At 39.9% G+C, this 17,611-nt stretch overlaps 1 protein-coding gene across 1 annotated transcript in view; it reads right to left on the reverse strand.

The window, feature by feature from the left end:
• Window positions 1-17,611, reverse strand: part of EIF3E (eukaryotic translation initiation factor 3 subunit E) — a 39,468-nt gene continuing 21,857 nt past the window's right edge. Inside the window, exons 8-13 of the mRNA XM_020783456.3 lie at window positions 16,049-16,175; window positions 15,269-15,370; window positions 12,064-12,173; window positions 7,271-7,373; window positions 741-875; window positions 1-169 (exon numbers count right to left, since the gene is read on the reverse strand). Of these exons, the coding sequence (XP_020639115.1) occupies window positions 131-169; window positions 741-875; window positions 7,271-7,373; window positions 12,064-12,173; window positions 15,269-15,370; window positions 16,049-16,175 (616 nt within the window). The 3' untranslated portion in view covers window positions 1-130. The remainder of the gene's footprint in view (window positions 170-740; window positions 876-7,270; window positions 7,374-12,063; window positions 12,174-15,268; window positions 15,371-16,048; window positions 16,176-17,611) is intronic.

Here is a 17,611-nt window from a genome sequence, read left to right on the forward strand (position 1 = left end):
TCAATTAAAAGTAGCCAATTTTATTCAAATCATCATGTGCTGTGAAGCTCACATAATTGTTAACTCTTCAAAACAGTATATAATTGAAGTTCTTATCAAATAGATGCCTTCTTTCTTTTGCAAAAGTAGTTCAGTAGAAGCCAGAGTCTTGAGTAGCCCAGTTAGGTGCCTTTGAAAAAAAAGCAAATGTACATGTCAAGATACAATGTACTGCACATTCCAGATTCATACATGTTGAAAACAGATATTTGATTTTTTTTTTTTTTGCAACTGCTTTTAATCCTAGCAATAAATGCAGGTGTGAAGAATTTTATGTGCAGATGAATTTACTTTCAGAAAGAAAAGGCTTCATTGTAGATATATTTTCCGTAAGTATATTCCAACCCTGAAGATGAATAAATGAAGAAATATAAATGCCATAATTAGATATACCATTTATATCCCGCTGTGACTCTTCATCATCTTGAATGGCCAAAACTCTTTTGGTGCAGTTACACCAGTGAAATGCGAACAATGTAACTTTTGGAGATGAACTGCTTCAAGTTAAGAAACTGACACAGGCATTATCTGCTGTGTATGGAGCAACATGACTCAGCATTCAACAGATAAATGTCTACACTGATTTCCTGGCTTAAGACAGTTGGTCTCTAAAGGTTAAACTGGTATAACATTTTGCCAATACATCCTCCCTTTTTGGAAACTTGTACTTACACTGGCAATGAATTAGCAGAGAAACTCACCTCAGCTCTACTCCCTTGATTCAGTTTTTTCTCTATATTCATAGCTAACATTTGACTTCGGAAAGACAAGCTTTTGGTCTTCTCAATCACTTGCTGATAAGGTGATACTGCATTGTTCCCCATAACAACATGACCCTAAAAAGAAAAAGAAAAACAAAGGCTCTGCAAACAAATCTGTGCACTGGATATATGCCCTCAATATTGATTAATTTATTTGGTCATTAATCAGAATTTAAGAATAGCATTTGTCATTGTTATGTAGGGAACATTTGCAGCTCTGGTTACTCAAACTGACAAATACATTTTCCTTCATCTTTGTGTCAGTGCTGGGTAAGACTGCCTGTAACATTTTACAATCTTAGTGTTTATCAAGTGTATTTATTTATTTTAAAACGTTTTTATCCTGCCTTTCTCTTTAAACAGAACCCAAGGCAGTTTAGACCATTAAGAGACAATATTTGCAGCTAAAAACAGTAAGTATACAAACACTAAAAATGGTTGGGCAAATGCCACACTAAAGACAGTAAAAAAAGGAACACCAAAACCACATTTAAAGCAATATGGCACAACCATCCATTAAAAAACCCATTGAGGCAGCCAAATCAATTACGGGAAAGAGTGCCTGAAGAGAAAGGTCTTTGTCTGCTTGTGGAAGGATGATGAATATGGAGCTAGCCTAGCCTCCTTTGAGGGGGAGGTCCAAAGTCTGGGAGCAGCAGCAGAGAAGGCCCTTTCCTGTGTCCCCACTAGATGCATCTGCCAAGGTAGTGGGACTGACAAAGGATTCTCCTGATGATCTTAACACCCAACCAGGCTCCTAAAGGTAGACACAGCTCTTGAGATAGCTTGGACCAAGCATTTTAGGACTTAATAGGTTAGAACTAGCACTTTCAATTCAGCACAGAAACAGACTGGCAATCAGAGCAGCTGCAGTAAAAGGAGGGTTATGTGATCCCTATGACCAACCCCAGTTAGCAATCTGGCCACTGTCTTTTCGATCTGCTAAAGTTTCCAGACACTTTCCAGAGGCATGTCACCATGGCCAGATTGAGTTTAACATTTTAGAGATTTGTCATGGACAATGTACTACTAAGAAATATTGCAGTACTCTGTGGAGAGTACTGTATAACTCTCTTGATCTCTGTGGTCCTCTCGGCTTTGAAACACCTATCCCCAACGTCTACTTCTACCACTTCAGTCCCAGCCTAAGTTAACAGAACATATGAGAGCTTTTACATTACAATTCTTTTTCTTCCTCTGATCAATCCCAATGATATTCCAACCCACACATCTATTCCTAACTGTGTAATGTAGTCTTCCTTAACCTGCTGCCTTCCAGTTGGTTTGAACTTCAGCTTCCGTAAGACTCAGACTTACTTTTAAACATTTTCTAATCAGGTCTTATCAGGACTAATGATCCTTTTGGATTTTGTTAGACCTTATACTTTGAACTCTGGGATTTTCATCTAAGGCCAGAGTATTCTAGTCCTTTAGTGTAGTCAATTAGCTGTTGCATAGCAATGCGGGTATTCATATACAAATATCCTCACACAGCTGGAGTTAATGAGAGTCCGCCCCCTAGGGCTGCACCGTCCACTCACGCGTCCAGTAACGGTGGTGGTCTCACTCATCCTTCCAATCACTCCCAGAGCCCCACTCTCTTCCTGCTCAGCTAGCCACTCCAAGCAAAGGGAGGGAGGACGCATCTCCCTGCACAGCTGCCAAGTCGCTAGCCAAACAGGAAGAGAGCGGGGCTCCGGGAGTGATTGGAAGGATGAGTGAGGCCGCCACAACCGCACACACAATTGGATGGTCCAGCCCTAGGAGGAAGACTCATTAATTCCAGCTGCATGGGGATATTCCTATCTGTATAGAAATACCGCTCTCTACTTGTACACTTTAATCCAACTTGCTCATTCCACATTTCACTCAAATGCTGCATTTACATTTTTCTACAGTTCTTGTCCCCTTCATGGATTGCTGCCTTGTCGTGGCGAAGGGGCTTGAGTAACTCAGAGAAACTATGGGCTATGCCGTGCAGGGACACCCAAGACGGACAGGACATAGTGGAGAGTTCCGACTAAACGCAATCCACCTGGAGTAGGAAATGGCAAGCCACTCCAGTATCTTTGCCAAGAACGCCCCATGATCAGAAACAAAAGGCTAAAAGATATGACGCTGGAAGATGGGCCCCTCAGGTCGGAAGGCGTCCAACATGCTACTGAGGAAGAGCGGAGGACAAGTACAAGTAGCTCCAGAGCTAATGAAGTGGTTGGGCCAAAGCCGAAAGGACGCTCAGCTGTGGACGTGCCTGGAAGTGAAAGGAAAATCCAATGCTGCAAAGAAAAATACTGCATAGGAACCTGGAATGTAAGATCTATGAACATTGGGAAGCTGGAGGTGGTCAAACAGGAGATGGCAAGAATAAACATCGACATCCTGGGCATCAGTGAACTAAAATGGACAGGAATGGGCGAATTCAGCTCAGATGATTATCATATCTACTATTGTGGACAAGAATCCCGTAGAAGGAATGGAGTAGCCTTCATAGTCAACAAAAGAGTGGGAAAAGCTGTAATGGGATACAATCTCAAAAATGATAGAATGATGTCAATACGAATCCAAGGCAGACCATTCAACATCACAATAATCCAAGTTTATGCACCAACCAGCATTGCTGAGGAGACTGAAATTGAACAATTCTATGAAGATTTACAACACCTTCTAGAACTGACACCAAAGAAAGATGTTCTTCTCATTCTAGGGGACTGGAATGCTAAAGTAGGGAGCCAAGAGATAAAAGGAACAACAGGGAAGTTTGGCCTTGGAGTTCAGAACGAAGCAGGACAAAGGCTAATAGAGTTTTGTCAAGAGAATAAGCTGGTCATCACAAACACTCTTTTCCAACAACACAAGAGGCGACTCTATACATGGAAATCACCAGATGGGCAATATCGAAATCAGATTGATTATATTCTCTGCAGCCAAAGATGGAGAAGCTCTATACAGTCAGCAAAAACAAGACCTGGAGCTGACTGCGGTTCTGATCATCAGCTTCTCATAGCAAAATTCAAGCTTAGACTGAAGAGATTAGGAAAAACCACTGGGCCACTCAGGTATAATCTAAACCAAATCCCTTATGAATACACAGTGGAGGTAAAGAACAGATTTAAGGAACTAGATTTGGTGGACAGAGTGCCTGAAGAACTTTGGATAGAGGCTCGTAACATTGTCCAGGAGGCAGCAACGAAAACCATCCCAAAGAAAAGGAAATGCAAGAAAGCAAAGTGGCTGTCCAACGAGGCCTTAGAAATAGCAGAGAGGAGAAGGGAAGCAAAATGCAAGGGAGATAGGGAAAGTTACAGAAACTTGAACTCAGACTTCCAAAGAATAGCAAGGAGAGACAAGAGGGCCTTCTTAAATGAACAATGCAAAGAAATAGAGGAAGATAACAGAAAAGGAAAGACCAGAGATCTGTTCAGGAAAATTGGACATATTAGAGGAACATTTTGTGCAAAGATGAACATGATAAAAGACAAAAATGGGAGGGACCTAACAGAAGCAGAAGACGTCAAGAAGAGGTGGCAAGAATACACAGAGGAATTATATCAGAAAGATTTGGATATCCCGGACAACCCAGACAATGTAGTTGCTGACCTTGAGCCAGACATCCTGGAGAGCGAAGTCAAGTGGGCCTTAGAAAGCCTGGCTAACAACAAGGCCAGTGGAGGTGATGGCATTCCAGTTGAACTATTTAAAATCTTGAAAGATGATGCTGTTAAGGTGCTACATTCAATATGCCAGCAAGTTTGGAAAACTCAACAGTGGCCAGAGGATTGGAAAAGATCAGTCTACATCCCAATCCCAAAGAAAGGCAGTGCCAAAGAATGCTCCAACTACCGTACAATTGCACTCATTTCGCACGCTAGCAAGGTTATGCTCAAAATCCTGCAAGGTAGGCTTCAGCAGTATGTGGACCGAGAACTCCCAGAAGTACAAGCTGGATTCCGAAGAGGCAGAGGAACTCGAGACCAAATTGCTAACTTGCGCTGGATTATGGAGAAAGCCAGAGAGTTCCAGAAAAATATCTACTTCTGCTTCATTGACTATGCGAAAGCCTTTGACTGTGTGGACCACAGCAAACTATGGCAAGTTCTTAAAGAAATGGGAGTGCCTGACCACTTTATCTGTCTCCTGAGAAACCTATATGTGGGACAGGAAGCAACAGTTAGAACTGGTCATGGAACAACTGAGTGGTTCAAAATTGGGAAAGGAGTACGGCAAGGCTGTATATTGTCCCCCAGCTTATTTAACTTATATGCAGAATACATCATGCGGAAGGCTGGACTGGAAGAAACCCAAGCCGGAATTAAGATTGCCGGAAGAAATATCAACAACCTCCGATATGCAGATGATACCACTCTGATGGCAGAAAGTGAGGAGGAATTAAAGAACCTTGTAATGAGAGTGAAAGAGGAGAGTGCAAAAAACGGTCTGAAACTCAACATCAAAAAAACTAAGATCATGGCCACTGGTCCCATCACCTCCTGGGAAATAGAAGGGGAAGATATGGAGGCAGTGTCAAATTTTATCTTCCTGGGCTCCATGATCACTGCAGATGGAGACAGCAGCCCTGAAATTAAAAGGCGCCTTCTTCTTGGGAGGAAAGCGATGACAAATCTGGACAGCATCTTGAAAAGCAGAGACATCACCTTGCCAACAAAAGTCCGAATAGTCAAAGCTATGGTTTTTCCTGTCGTGATGTATGGAAGTGAGAGCTGGACCATAAAGAAAGCAGACCGCCAAAGAATTGATGCCTTTGAATTGTGGTGCTGGAGGAGGCTCTTGAGAATCCCCTGGACTGCAAGGAGAACAAACCTATCAGTTCTAAAGGAAATCAACCCTGAGTGCTCACTGGAAGGACAGATCCTGAAGCTGAGGCTCCAGTACTTTGGCCATCTCATGAGAAGAAAAGACTCCCTGGAAAAGACCCTGATGTTGGGAAAGTGTGATGGCAAGAGGAGAAGGGGACGGCAGAGGATGAGATGGCTGGACAGTGTCTGCGAAGCAACCAACATGAACCTAACACAACTCCGGGAGGCAGTAGAAGACAGGAGGGCCTGGCGTGCTCTGGTCCATGGGGTCACGAAGAGTCGGACACGACTAAACGACTAAACACACACACACAGTTCTTGTGTATATGGTTTTTAAATTTTTTCTCTCATTTCCTTACGCATTGTGTTTTCTTCATATACTCTATTGCTCCTTAGTTAGGATAATTTGAGTATTTCAAATAGGGTGGATTTGATTTAGAACAAATTGATTTAAATAACAATTTAAATAAACCATTGATTTTTATCCACTCGGATTTCAAATTTATGGCATTTGTCATTAAAAGGATGAAGCTTTTATAATTTTAGAACTTCCCGACCCATAATTCACTCAGAATCCCTCAGGCCGAAATACAAGAGTGAGAGTCCTCCACCACCAGAAGTTAGAGCATCCCTCTATACCTCCATGCTGCTTCTTCTTTGAACAGTAAGAAAAGCACCCTGCTGCACGGGGATTCCACAGATCTTGGTGACTTACAAAAGGTCCACTGGAGGGCAAGTTCCAACACCCATCAGATTGTAGAGAGGCAGCCTCCAATGGAACACCTCTAGTGCAGCGTTTTTCTTACCACTGAAAGAAGCAGCAGTGTGGGAACAGATGGCAGCAGGGAGCCGTTTTCGTCTTCCTTGTTTGAAGGCTTTTACTCTCATAAGTCAGCCTGGAGGTGAATTATGGGACCAAAATCCTAAAATTCTAAAAGTCCTATGCCTATTTGAGATTACTCTCTAATTATTTCCAATTACACTCTTACTCACTGGGGCTATTCAAAGACTTTATTTTCAGAGGTATTTCAGAATACTCCTGTAATAGATCCTAGTTCAATTGTTTATAATCTAGAGTGGACTATGATTGGAATCATAATGTATACTACAGACCCATTATTCAAATCTTACCTCAGAAATCAGCTAATTAAATGATCTTCAATATCCTTCTATGGCTCAGGCCATAACACCAGTATTTGTATACATTACCGAAGAGCTCTAAAGATTAATGTGTATTCTGGGGGGCTAAGTAGTAAGCATTACTAAATAAATCATTTGGTGCTATCTACTTCATAGGCAAGAGGAAAAGGAGATGACAAAGGACAAGATGGTTGGACAGTGTCATCAAAGCTACCAACATGAATTTGACCAAACTCCGGGAGGCAGTGGAAGACAGGAGGGCCTGGCGTGCTCTGGTCCATGGGGTCACGAAGAGTAGGACACGACTCAACAACTAAACAACAACAACACTTTACATGCAGCTTGAAAAGGTGTACTTTGTTTTTCATTGCCACCGTAAGTCACCTTAGCATCAGACACTCACAAAACAGTAAGTTGAAAACAACACACAGCACATCATCTTGCTATTGCTGGTACTAGTTTCAACATATCTCCTTTAAAAAATGATCAGGCTGTTTAGTGTGATGTGGAGCTTACCAATTTTGAATCTATCTTGGCATCCAGCCTTGCATTCCTGATTAAATTCACAATCCATCGTTCAGCTTCTTCAGGGGTCATATTTAATTTATCTGCCAACATACTGTGAGAACGGGAAAATAAAAGATAAAAATTTAATAAAATGTATAATCTTAACACAAGCTCTGTACCACATTCTTACTTGCCAAAGTTAGAATAATTAGCTAATAGCTATGTATTTGATGTTGCTGTCAATTTTCATTTGAAGTACAGTGGTGCCTCGCAAGACAATGTTAATTCATTCTATGAAAATTGCTGTCTTGCGAAAACATCGTCTTGCGAAACGCGGTTCCCCATTGGAATGCATTGAAATCTATTTAATGCGTTCCGATGGGGAGAAAATCGTCATCTTGCGAAAACTGTCCATAGAAAACATTGTCTTGTGAAATGCGGTTCCCCATTGGAATGCACTGAAATCTATTTAATGCATTCCTATGGGGGGGCACCGTCTTGCAAAACGCGGTTCCCCATTGGAATGCATTGAAATCTATTTAATGTGTTCCAATGGGGGGGGGGAACTGTCTTGCGAAGCATCAGTCTTAAAAAAAGTCTTGCGAAGAATAGACCAAAACATCGTCTTGTGAAAATCATCCATAGAAAACACCGTCTTGCAAAGCACAACAACGATCACAAAAAACCATTGTCTTGCGGATTAATCGTCCCGCGAGGCAATTGTCTTGCGAGGCACCACTGTATATTATGCCACTCTATCACAATACACTTTTTAAGTTGTTTAGAAGGAGGAACCAATGACCATCGTTGACATCTAGCAGCTGGAAACAACAGGAGTGTGAAACACAGGGAAGCAGAGATGGCTCACACAGTCTTTTCACCACTGATTGTTCTATATTGAAATGGATTTTATATAGGAGCCATTACAGGAATATGTTCTACTCAGTGTTTAAAAGAAGACCAGGTTAATTGCTCTGCAGCAAAATATCACCAGCTTTAACTATGGTTTTCAAACATTTCACTAGAAGTTTTAAGTCTTACTGTGGTCCTGTGCTTAATAGCTGTTTATACTACTGGAGGTAGGGAAGAAATATTTACAGAAAAAGCAAAGCTGATGTTTTTATCCATTTCACTTAAGACACCTCAAAACCCATTCAGTGTTGATCAATGGTATTTAATAACCAAGACATTTAGAAATCAACAGGAATCCTGCACCTGTTGCTCATACATTACCCTAATGATAGTTTAAATAGTTTAAATTTTAAAAAGGAAAAAAAAGAGAGAACCAGTGCAATTATTATAGGACTATACACTTTAAAAATAAAGACCAATGCATTTAGTTTGGTGAACAGGCAATTTGAAGGGCCATCTCAGTAGCTTTTCTTTCACAGAACATTCATCTGGCATTTGGTCAGATAACTGTTCTAGTACAGGTTCCCTATTAATTCAATTAGGAATACAATGCTTGACAGAAGACACTCCGATGTCTTGCACTAAACTACTTACTCCCAAAATGCAAGTGTTTGACATAGGAATGGGTTACCCTTTCAAGAGTGAGGAAATAAATGTATCTATATGACTCTCTTTTTTTCTAGCCGAGTGATGCCTTTATTGAATCACTAAGGAATTGCAAAGTTCTATTACAACTCTTCATATCAGACAAATTTGGGGGTTGAGGACAGAACAAACAGTCCAAAAAATTGAGCTTTCCTGCATAAGGCTTTAAAGCAGGCTTGTCCAACCTGCGGCCCGTGGGCTGCATGCGGCCCAGGTCGGCTTGTAATGCGGCCCAGTGCAATTTTTTATTTTAAAAAAAATTCCAAAGTTTCAAATTACACTGCCAGCACTTGCGGGTGGAATGCGGCCGGGGCACATCACAATGGTGGGGGGGGGAGAGGGAAGGAAGGAAGGAGTGGCAGGGGAGGGGAGAGAGGGCTGCGTGACTGCATTGTGCTGTCCCCGTCAATAGGTGGACCCCCTCCCAGCCCCATAAAGCCGCCAGAGTCAAAGCTGACAGCCTCTGCTGTCTGAGATCGCAGCTGCTGGTAAGCACGCTTGGAATGGGGCTAAGGAGGACGGCTAGGGCTGCCTCCCTTGTGGCCCAAACCAAATTTATGTGCGGCCCAAACCAAATTTTCATCTTCTAATGTGGCCCAGGGAAGGTGAAAGGTTGGATACCCCTGCTTTAAAGAATAACAAATATGAGCAATGGAAATATCTAACAATAAATAAGTTAAATAATACATGACAGTTTGATTCTGAGGAAAGTAAATTGAAATTGACTATTGTATGCCAGTCTGTGAAAGTCTTTTAAATACACATTCTTTGAAAATATGGATTTCAATTATAATCCAGAGGATCTGCCTAAAGTCCAGCTGTAGTACCCTTACATTCTGTTTAACTTCCAAAAACAAGTTATGTTTGGAAGGCACACCACTGAACTCAATCCATTTTTTCTTAAATAAAATTAAACTTCCTATTAAACAATATAACAATTTTTTTGTTTTGTTTTCACATATGCTGCATTTTACTCAGTAAATGTTCCCATATATACAAGCCTTCTGCTGGTTCAACATGGTACTGTTGCCTTAGAACAGCAGGCAACAGACAAAACTATATCTGCATCTACTAAAAGATTTCTGGTTCAGCTGTAGTTAGATCAGCAAAGACGTCTGACTCCCAGGCTTTAGGAAGAGCAAAACAAAATGACTCCCTTCCCCTAAATTACACTGCCAGAATATACTGAGATAACCAAGAAATAATTTTTATGTTCAAAGACTGTAAACTCTATTTGATCTTGGTACTCAATATACATTTCTGGACATGGCATCATTTCATTTCAAGTGCACATCTGTTGCATCAATCTCTACTTGCTGTAAAACAGGGTTCTAGTAAATAGTATGTCCTGCAAGCCCAAGGTCAGCTCTAAACAAGAGTAGGCCTGAGCCGGCTTCATTCAAATGGGTGCTAACAATTGTATGGAGAAAGCATGGAACAAGACAGTATTCAGAACCCTTGTAATTTCAAGCTGCCTGTGGCCTTGAAGAATTCTGTTGGGATTAAGGCAATCGCCACCGATTCTACCCATACCCTGTTTTGATGACATGGACTACATACAGTATATGCAGACAAGGATCACTTAAGTCACCCCATGAGGAGACAAAGAATTATCATATAACTCCCCTCCCTAGCCACAATCCTTAATGAAACAGAAATAGATTCATAATACAGCAATAACAGAAATATAAAATTTATCTCCCAGTCCTCTATATCAATTCTTTGTGCAACCTCTGTACATCTGTTTCCCATTTTTTGTACAGGAACACTGCAGTTCTATAGCACTCACAAAGTAGTATTTGGTGTCTCAGAAAATATAATATTCTCTTCAGAGAATAATACATACTCCAGGTGGAATTTGTTTGCATGACTAACTCAAACTGAACACTTCTTGAGGTATTGTTAGTGATAGGTAGTATCTGCCCCTTGGCACTTGCTCCATTTTATAAACAAACACACATTGTGCTTTTAAATGCACATCTAATGATAATGGTTTATCTACTTATTAATTAGTAATTATTTGGAGGATGCCCTGAAATATTCATTTGACTGGGAGTGGAAGTAGCTAAAATTTAAGAAGGAAAATGAGGAACTACATGTCCCCTAATTGTTTGGTTGGGATCTTTCATCAAGTGCTTAATAATACCTAAAAGCCAAAAGGTTTTGCAGATTATTCTGTAAGTTTAATTTTAAAAAAGCCACCACACGAAAGCAAGAACTGTTAAGCTTCTTTTGCTACATTTCTTCAGGGCTTTTATTCCTCTCGCCAAAATAAATTCAGGCGTCAAACTGGACTATGTGTTTATTAAAAATTATTTTTAGCTCAGCTTTAAAAGTGGCACTTTCTCATTGTTATCGTGCCTTTAATACGTTATCTTATGAAAAATAATTCCCCAATGTCCCTAAATATTTTGCAATAGTTACTCAGTATTAAAACACTGAATAAGCAGCTTATTTCTGACTTTGGATATTGCATTAATACGTATTTAGTGCAGGGTTTGCATCCTTATAGTGTGGGATATTGTTGTACTACTGAAAACAAACTTATAAAAATACCATGCAGAACTACTATCACCTTAGTTGCAATAACTAATTATGCAGGATGACCTGGTCCAATGTCCCCTCTCTATAATCTGAAATGACTCAAACACTTATTTTCCAAAAATAGTAATGCTGTGCTCTTAAGTAACAACTTGGTCATTACTCTCATTTGAAGATAGTGATGTAATGTCCCAAACAAAGGCCTTTTCAGTTTGCTCATAACAAGACAGCCTGATGTGGCAACTTGGAAGGAAAAGATGTGGAATCTCAAGCTCTTTTATACTGAAGCCCACACAGACCAATTAAAGTACAAATATGAGAGACAAATGTTCTAGTTTCTAATCCTTGGATGTATAAACCTCTGAAGTATATTGTGAAATGACCACACTCAAGGAGATAAGGGATCTTTGCCATCCCGAACAATCCATTAAGTGGTTACACTGACAGCATGAGTGTGTATATACACATGAATACAGAGAAAAACACTTTCAGGAGTTTTGTGAAGAGTCCTCCTCACTAGCATTGGTACCATCACTTAAGCATTTATCATTAAGTATAGCTTAACAGGCAAACCATCCCACACTTATACTTTTTAAAGTATCTAATTCAACTACTGCTGAAGCAAATGGACAACCTCAATATAGAAATATTATTTATATGATTACAGAAGTCAAGAATTCCAGTATGTTTTTTTATGCACCTACTTTATGCTGATGCATTGATGGATACGACAGAAAGTCTCAAATATAAAGAGGCGAGCATTCTCAATGAAGTCTTCAAGACAGGCCACCAGGAAAAAGTCATTTACAAGAACCTGCAAGACAGAATGTGGTCATGTGTGGGAACAATGGCAGCAATAAAAGCTAGTAAAATTAGGACTCCTTTCCCTAAAACTACAGTTTGATTTAATCTTTTTTTAAAAGCAACAATTCAGCCTCACATACTATATGGCACTTGGCTTACCTGCTAGAGTATTGGCTTCCTTCCAGTAGGCAGTAAGCTTCATGCCCTAAGTTTTGACTACAAGGTCAAAAAATACTGAATTTTCACAATTTTAGTTAACCAAGTTATTTGGACTTGTATGTACCAAGTTCAGCTGCCCAAGAAGCCTGAAAGAATCTTAATTAGGGGTTCTACTGTCTTTGCATTTCTAGGGATAATTTAAAATCTATTCCCTTCAAAGACTTTTCTTCAGGATGCCTTTGAGTGTGCATGCACCAATACTCAACTTCTGAGTTAAGATTGAAAGAAAGCTAATGATCTGAGGCTCACTAGAGTTCTCTGTTGCAAAGGAAAATTGTGCAGGTACCCCATTTGCAAATGTATCTAGCAGTTAGAGTGCCTTGGACTGAAAAAAATAAAATCTACTTCAATCACAAACAACACATATTTGGTACTTACACAAGTAAGACAACAGTACTGTACTGCAAACAACTGATAAACACTTAGAGACAGACTTTAAGTATACACATAGTAACATAATGTTGCCACATGGAATGCTTCTGTTCGGATTTCCAGCCATTCTATTTTACTTGATCAACAATTGGCTTTCAATCCTCTGCATCACTCCTTTGGCTCTTCTGAGTTACTAGCTTCACTTGCTATCTCCTCTACCCGAGATGCTCCTATTCTATCCAGTGCCTCAATCTCTCCATTCTCCCTCTTCCTGTCTCATCTCATCCTTTTTTCACATAGTTTTTACAGCTGCAAACATAGCCCGGTTATTGTTTTATTGTTCTTGGGTAAGCTAACTTTTGGCAACTTCAGATTTTACAATATCTACTCTTTCTCTGTGTATCTGGAGGACTTCCTGAGCAGAAAAGTATTAGCTTTGAATTACAAAAAGAGAGAGAAAGAGAGACTCAAAATTGTCCAACATGGCAGAGGAAGTAGAGACCAAATTGCTAACATCTGCTGGATTATGGAGAAAGCCAGAGAGTTCCAGAAAAAAACATCTACAGTGGTGCCTCGACTTACGACCACAATCCGTTCCAGAAGATAGACGTAAATCGAAATGGTCGCAAGTTGAAGCACCATTTCCCATAGGAAAGCATTGAAATACAATTAATCCATTCCGGCTGAAGAAATAAATTACAAAAAAAAAAAAAAATCACTGCAAGACAAACTGGAAACATGATTAATCCCTTCTGGCCAAAGGGGAGGGGGAAGCAATCAAACATGCAAGACCAATTGGAGATGCACAGAAAACAATCAGAGCAGATTGGAAATTCACAGAGAACAAAGGGAACAGGTCGGAAAAGCAAAGAAAATAATGGAAAAAGCAAAGGAAGCATGCAGGACCCACTGGAAATGGGGGAAAAACCCCAAACCAACCAAATCCCCCAAGACCCATTGGAAATGGGGGAAAGCCAAAAAAACAAACCCCCCAAAGACCCATCTGAAATGGGAAAAAAAAAGAACGGCAGACACTCCCCCCAAAAAACCCCCAAGACCCATCAGAAATCGAGGGAACCTAAAAAAAAAAAAAGAACGCCCCCAAGACCCATTACAGCACAGAAACATAAACCCCCAGCTCAAAACCATGCTGCAAAAACACCCAGAACAAAAAATGGTCTGAAGCTTAACATAAAAAAACTAAGATTGTGGCCACTGGTTCCATCACCTCCTAGCAAATAGAAGGGGAAGATATGGAGGCAGTGACAGATTTTACTTTCTTGGGCCTCATGATCACTGCAGATAGTGACAGCAGCCCCGAAATTAAAAGATACCTGCTTCTTGGGAGGAAAGCGATGACAAACCTAGACAGCATCTTTAAAAGCAGAGACATCACCTTGCCAACAAAGGTCTGCATAGTCAAAGCTATGGTTTTTCCAGTAACGATGTATGGAAGTGAGAGCTGGACCATAAAGAGGGCTGACTGCCAAAGAATTAATGCTTTAGAATTGTGGTGCTGAAAGAGACTCTTGAGAGTCTCCTGGACTGCAAGGAGAACAAACCTATCCATTCTAAAGGAAATCAACCCTGAGTGATCACTGGAAGGACTGATCCTGAAGCTGAGGCTCCTATACTTTGGCCATCTCATGAGAAAAGAAGACTCCCTGGAAAAGGCTCTGATGTTGGGAAACTGTGAAGGCAAGAGAAGAAGGGGACAAGAGGACGAGATGGTTGGACAGTGTCATCGAAGCTACCAACATGACTCCGGAAGGTAATAGAAGACAGGAAGGCCTGGCATGCTCTGATCCATGGGGTCACAAAGAGTTGGACACGACTTAACGACTAAACAACAACACTTGGTTTCAGTGGGAGGAAGGGAGCTCCACAGAGAAACATAATTGTGCCTTGCCACTAGCCAATTAGCAAAGTCCTTTTCCCCCTGAGCTTACAGCAAGCCGCCACCCACCACCCACTTCCTGTCTGTTTGCTTCCAGTTGTTTATTTGCCCTCTCTCTCCTTCTCTGACCTTCTATCAGAGCAAACTTGTTAATTCTTTTCCTCTCTTCTTCTCTGGCCATGTGGCCAGCATAGTCGATTTCAATCTCCTGAATGGCTGAGACTGTAATTTATTTACCCTTTTAATTCTTCTGACTGTAACTGAAGATAAACTGTAAATAAATATATATATTATTTAAGGTATCTGTAGGATGGTTTTTATATGCAAAGGGATAGTTTCATTGTGATCAAAGGGCTAGGTGGAAGGTGGGATTTTTGCTATTCTCCTCTTTCCTGGCAAGCAAGAAACTATTCATAAGACCACACAGCAATCTGGCATGTGCCTTTGGTAAAGAAAGGCTATCATATTTTTCAACTATTCCTTCTTGATTCCTTACGAACCACATTTTGCTTGATCAACATTTATCTTTTTGAAAACATATCAAATATACATTAAAGTAAGATATTTCTTAGATTTAATGCATCATAGTGGCTTTTAATTAAGACTGTGCTTCTTACCAATTCACATTCTCTTAACTTTTTCTGAGCGCCATCAAAGTCAAAGTTTACATATAGACATTCTACAAATTCTGTTATTGGATCCTTGTAGGTATAAGATTCCTGCAAATTAAGGAACAGATGTTCAATTAAATACCTCCTAGTAGTACTCCAGAAGCGTGTTATGAAAAACATTTGTATCAAGTAAACATCTTTTAAAACTACAGTGACACAATTACCCTAGAAAGTATCAATCATGAGACAGTAATATTTAATGGAAAGTTAAACAGAAACTATATTGAGTGTCAGATATGATACGCAAAACAAAGATTTGTATTTGTCCAGGTGGCTTCAAGCAACAATAGCTCAATGATGCTACAAGCCAAGATCCCTTAAGAATGCGCATTTGAATTCATATACCCATCCAATAATAGTCAAAGTATTTCAGAAAAGGTAATTTAATCTTGATGTTACATTTTAATCAACACACACACTTATACTTTTAAGCAGTACATAGATTTTGGTATGTACTGAGTGAATTACACAATACAATTTCTAACAACCTTGCATTTAGGTACTGGACAGGCAGCAAAGGACAACAAATTCCATGCAAATGTGCAACAGAGTGCTTCAAAACGGATAAAATGCTTCATTCCTTCTCTGTTTCCAGCCCAGAAGCTAGTCTCCAAAAAGAAAATTCCCTCTACTGTACCTAGTGTAGATATGTAATGGGTCACTATAGAATGACAATGGCTCAGGGAATTTTTTAAAAGCAGTAAATATGAACAAATTATCCCTTACCTGCTGAATAACCTTGACCAAGTCTTTCAAAACTTGCCTACGTTTCCGAACGTCTTTGTTTGTTATCACTGCTGTAGTCAGGTATCGAAGAATATGTGGACACATTGTCTGAATTGCATTAAGGTACCTTAACAAAGAGAGTATTACTCAGAGTGAGAAGCAGCAGCTTTGGAGAAATTGATGTTGTAGTGTAAAGTGGCTCAGTAAAGGTTCCTTCCCGGCATAAACCTTTCTTCTCCTGGACCACCAACACTACATGAAGTTCAACTGCTACCACCACCATGAAACATGAAAAGGAAGGAAGAAGGATCTGCCTCTAAGCAGAGGCTTGGGTTGTAGCTTTTATAAACAAACTCTAAACATTAGCTTCACATTTTTGTCCCTGTTCAGCAACCACCATTTTGAGATAAAGACAGAAGAGAGCACCTGAAGAGGGCTGCAAGACTAAGTTCCTGAGGCCAGAAGCATTTTACTTGAACAACGGCCTGTGCAAAACATGGCATTTCTGATTCAGATTTGTCTCCCTCTCAGTCAAACCTATCTAGTATAGCTGAAGGAGTAAAAAGAATATCAGATTCTCAATAAAAACTGAAATGGAAATGAAATTTTTGAGACACCATCTACCTAATGTTACTCAATTCTAGCCTACCCAAACCATCAAGGTAGTATAAATTTAGCCATCAAGTAATCTCTAAAGTTCAGAAACAGATCGGAATCAGGCTGGTTACACCCCACCCCTCAAATGTGCTTTGATTCTTTTATTTACGACATGCTAACTATTCAAACATCCCTTCAAAAATGAAAGCCCCTTTTTAAGCATAATCTGCCTTACTTTCTAAGGCAATGAAAGGCAAGAAAATTGCTTGGCAATACAAAACACTAGCTGGCACAGGTCTTATTTTACAATGTCAGGTGTATATTTTAAGTATTTTTACGTCTAACTTAACACCAGAGCTAATTGCTAAATTCTAAGAAATTGTGCACATCTTTTCTTTAAAGGGAATAACAAGTTATTCAAAATTTAATTCACTTATCACATTAAGACGTGCATCAATTCCAATAAACTGTAGTGGCAACTTAAAATCACATGTTGAAAGCTATAGGGCAGGGAATAACCAGTGTCCTGGTATGGTCTTCAATATGTACTTTAGACAATTCCTGAGCTATACAATCTAAAGGCCACATGCAAAATTCAACTATATATTACACGGTTCCTACCCAGTTTCCTCCTATAGGGAAATACCTCTGCTACAGCAATCCACTGGGGATGCATGGAAGGAGGGGCTTTCCTCAGTTATACAGGGAAACCCATTCTTATCTCTGATTGGTGATAAGTGTTATCTTAAATTAATACACCTGCTCTTACAATACATTTTAAATCCATTTAAAAACACATTTTAACATAATTATGAACTGTGCAATGCTTTGCATGCCTGAATGAGTCTTCCATACATGAATCATCATGTATAGAATTAAGCTATTCTTTGTATGTTTGGTGAGAAGATATCAAAACTGGTAATATTTCTGTATACTCACGTGCACATACTTTACATCTCCAACCAT

The sequence above is a fragment of the Pogona vitticeps genome, chromosome 4 (genome assembly GCF_051106095.1).
Source record: "Pogona vitticeps strain Pit_001003342236 chromosome 4, PviZW2.1, whole genome shotgun sequence".
NCBI lineage: Eukaryota > Metazoa > Chordata > Lepidosauria > Squamata > Agamidae > Pogona > Pogona vitticeps.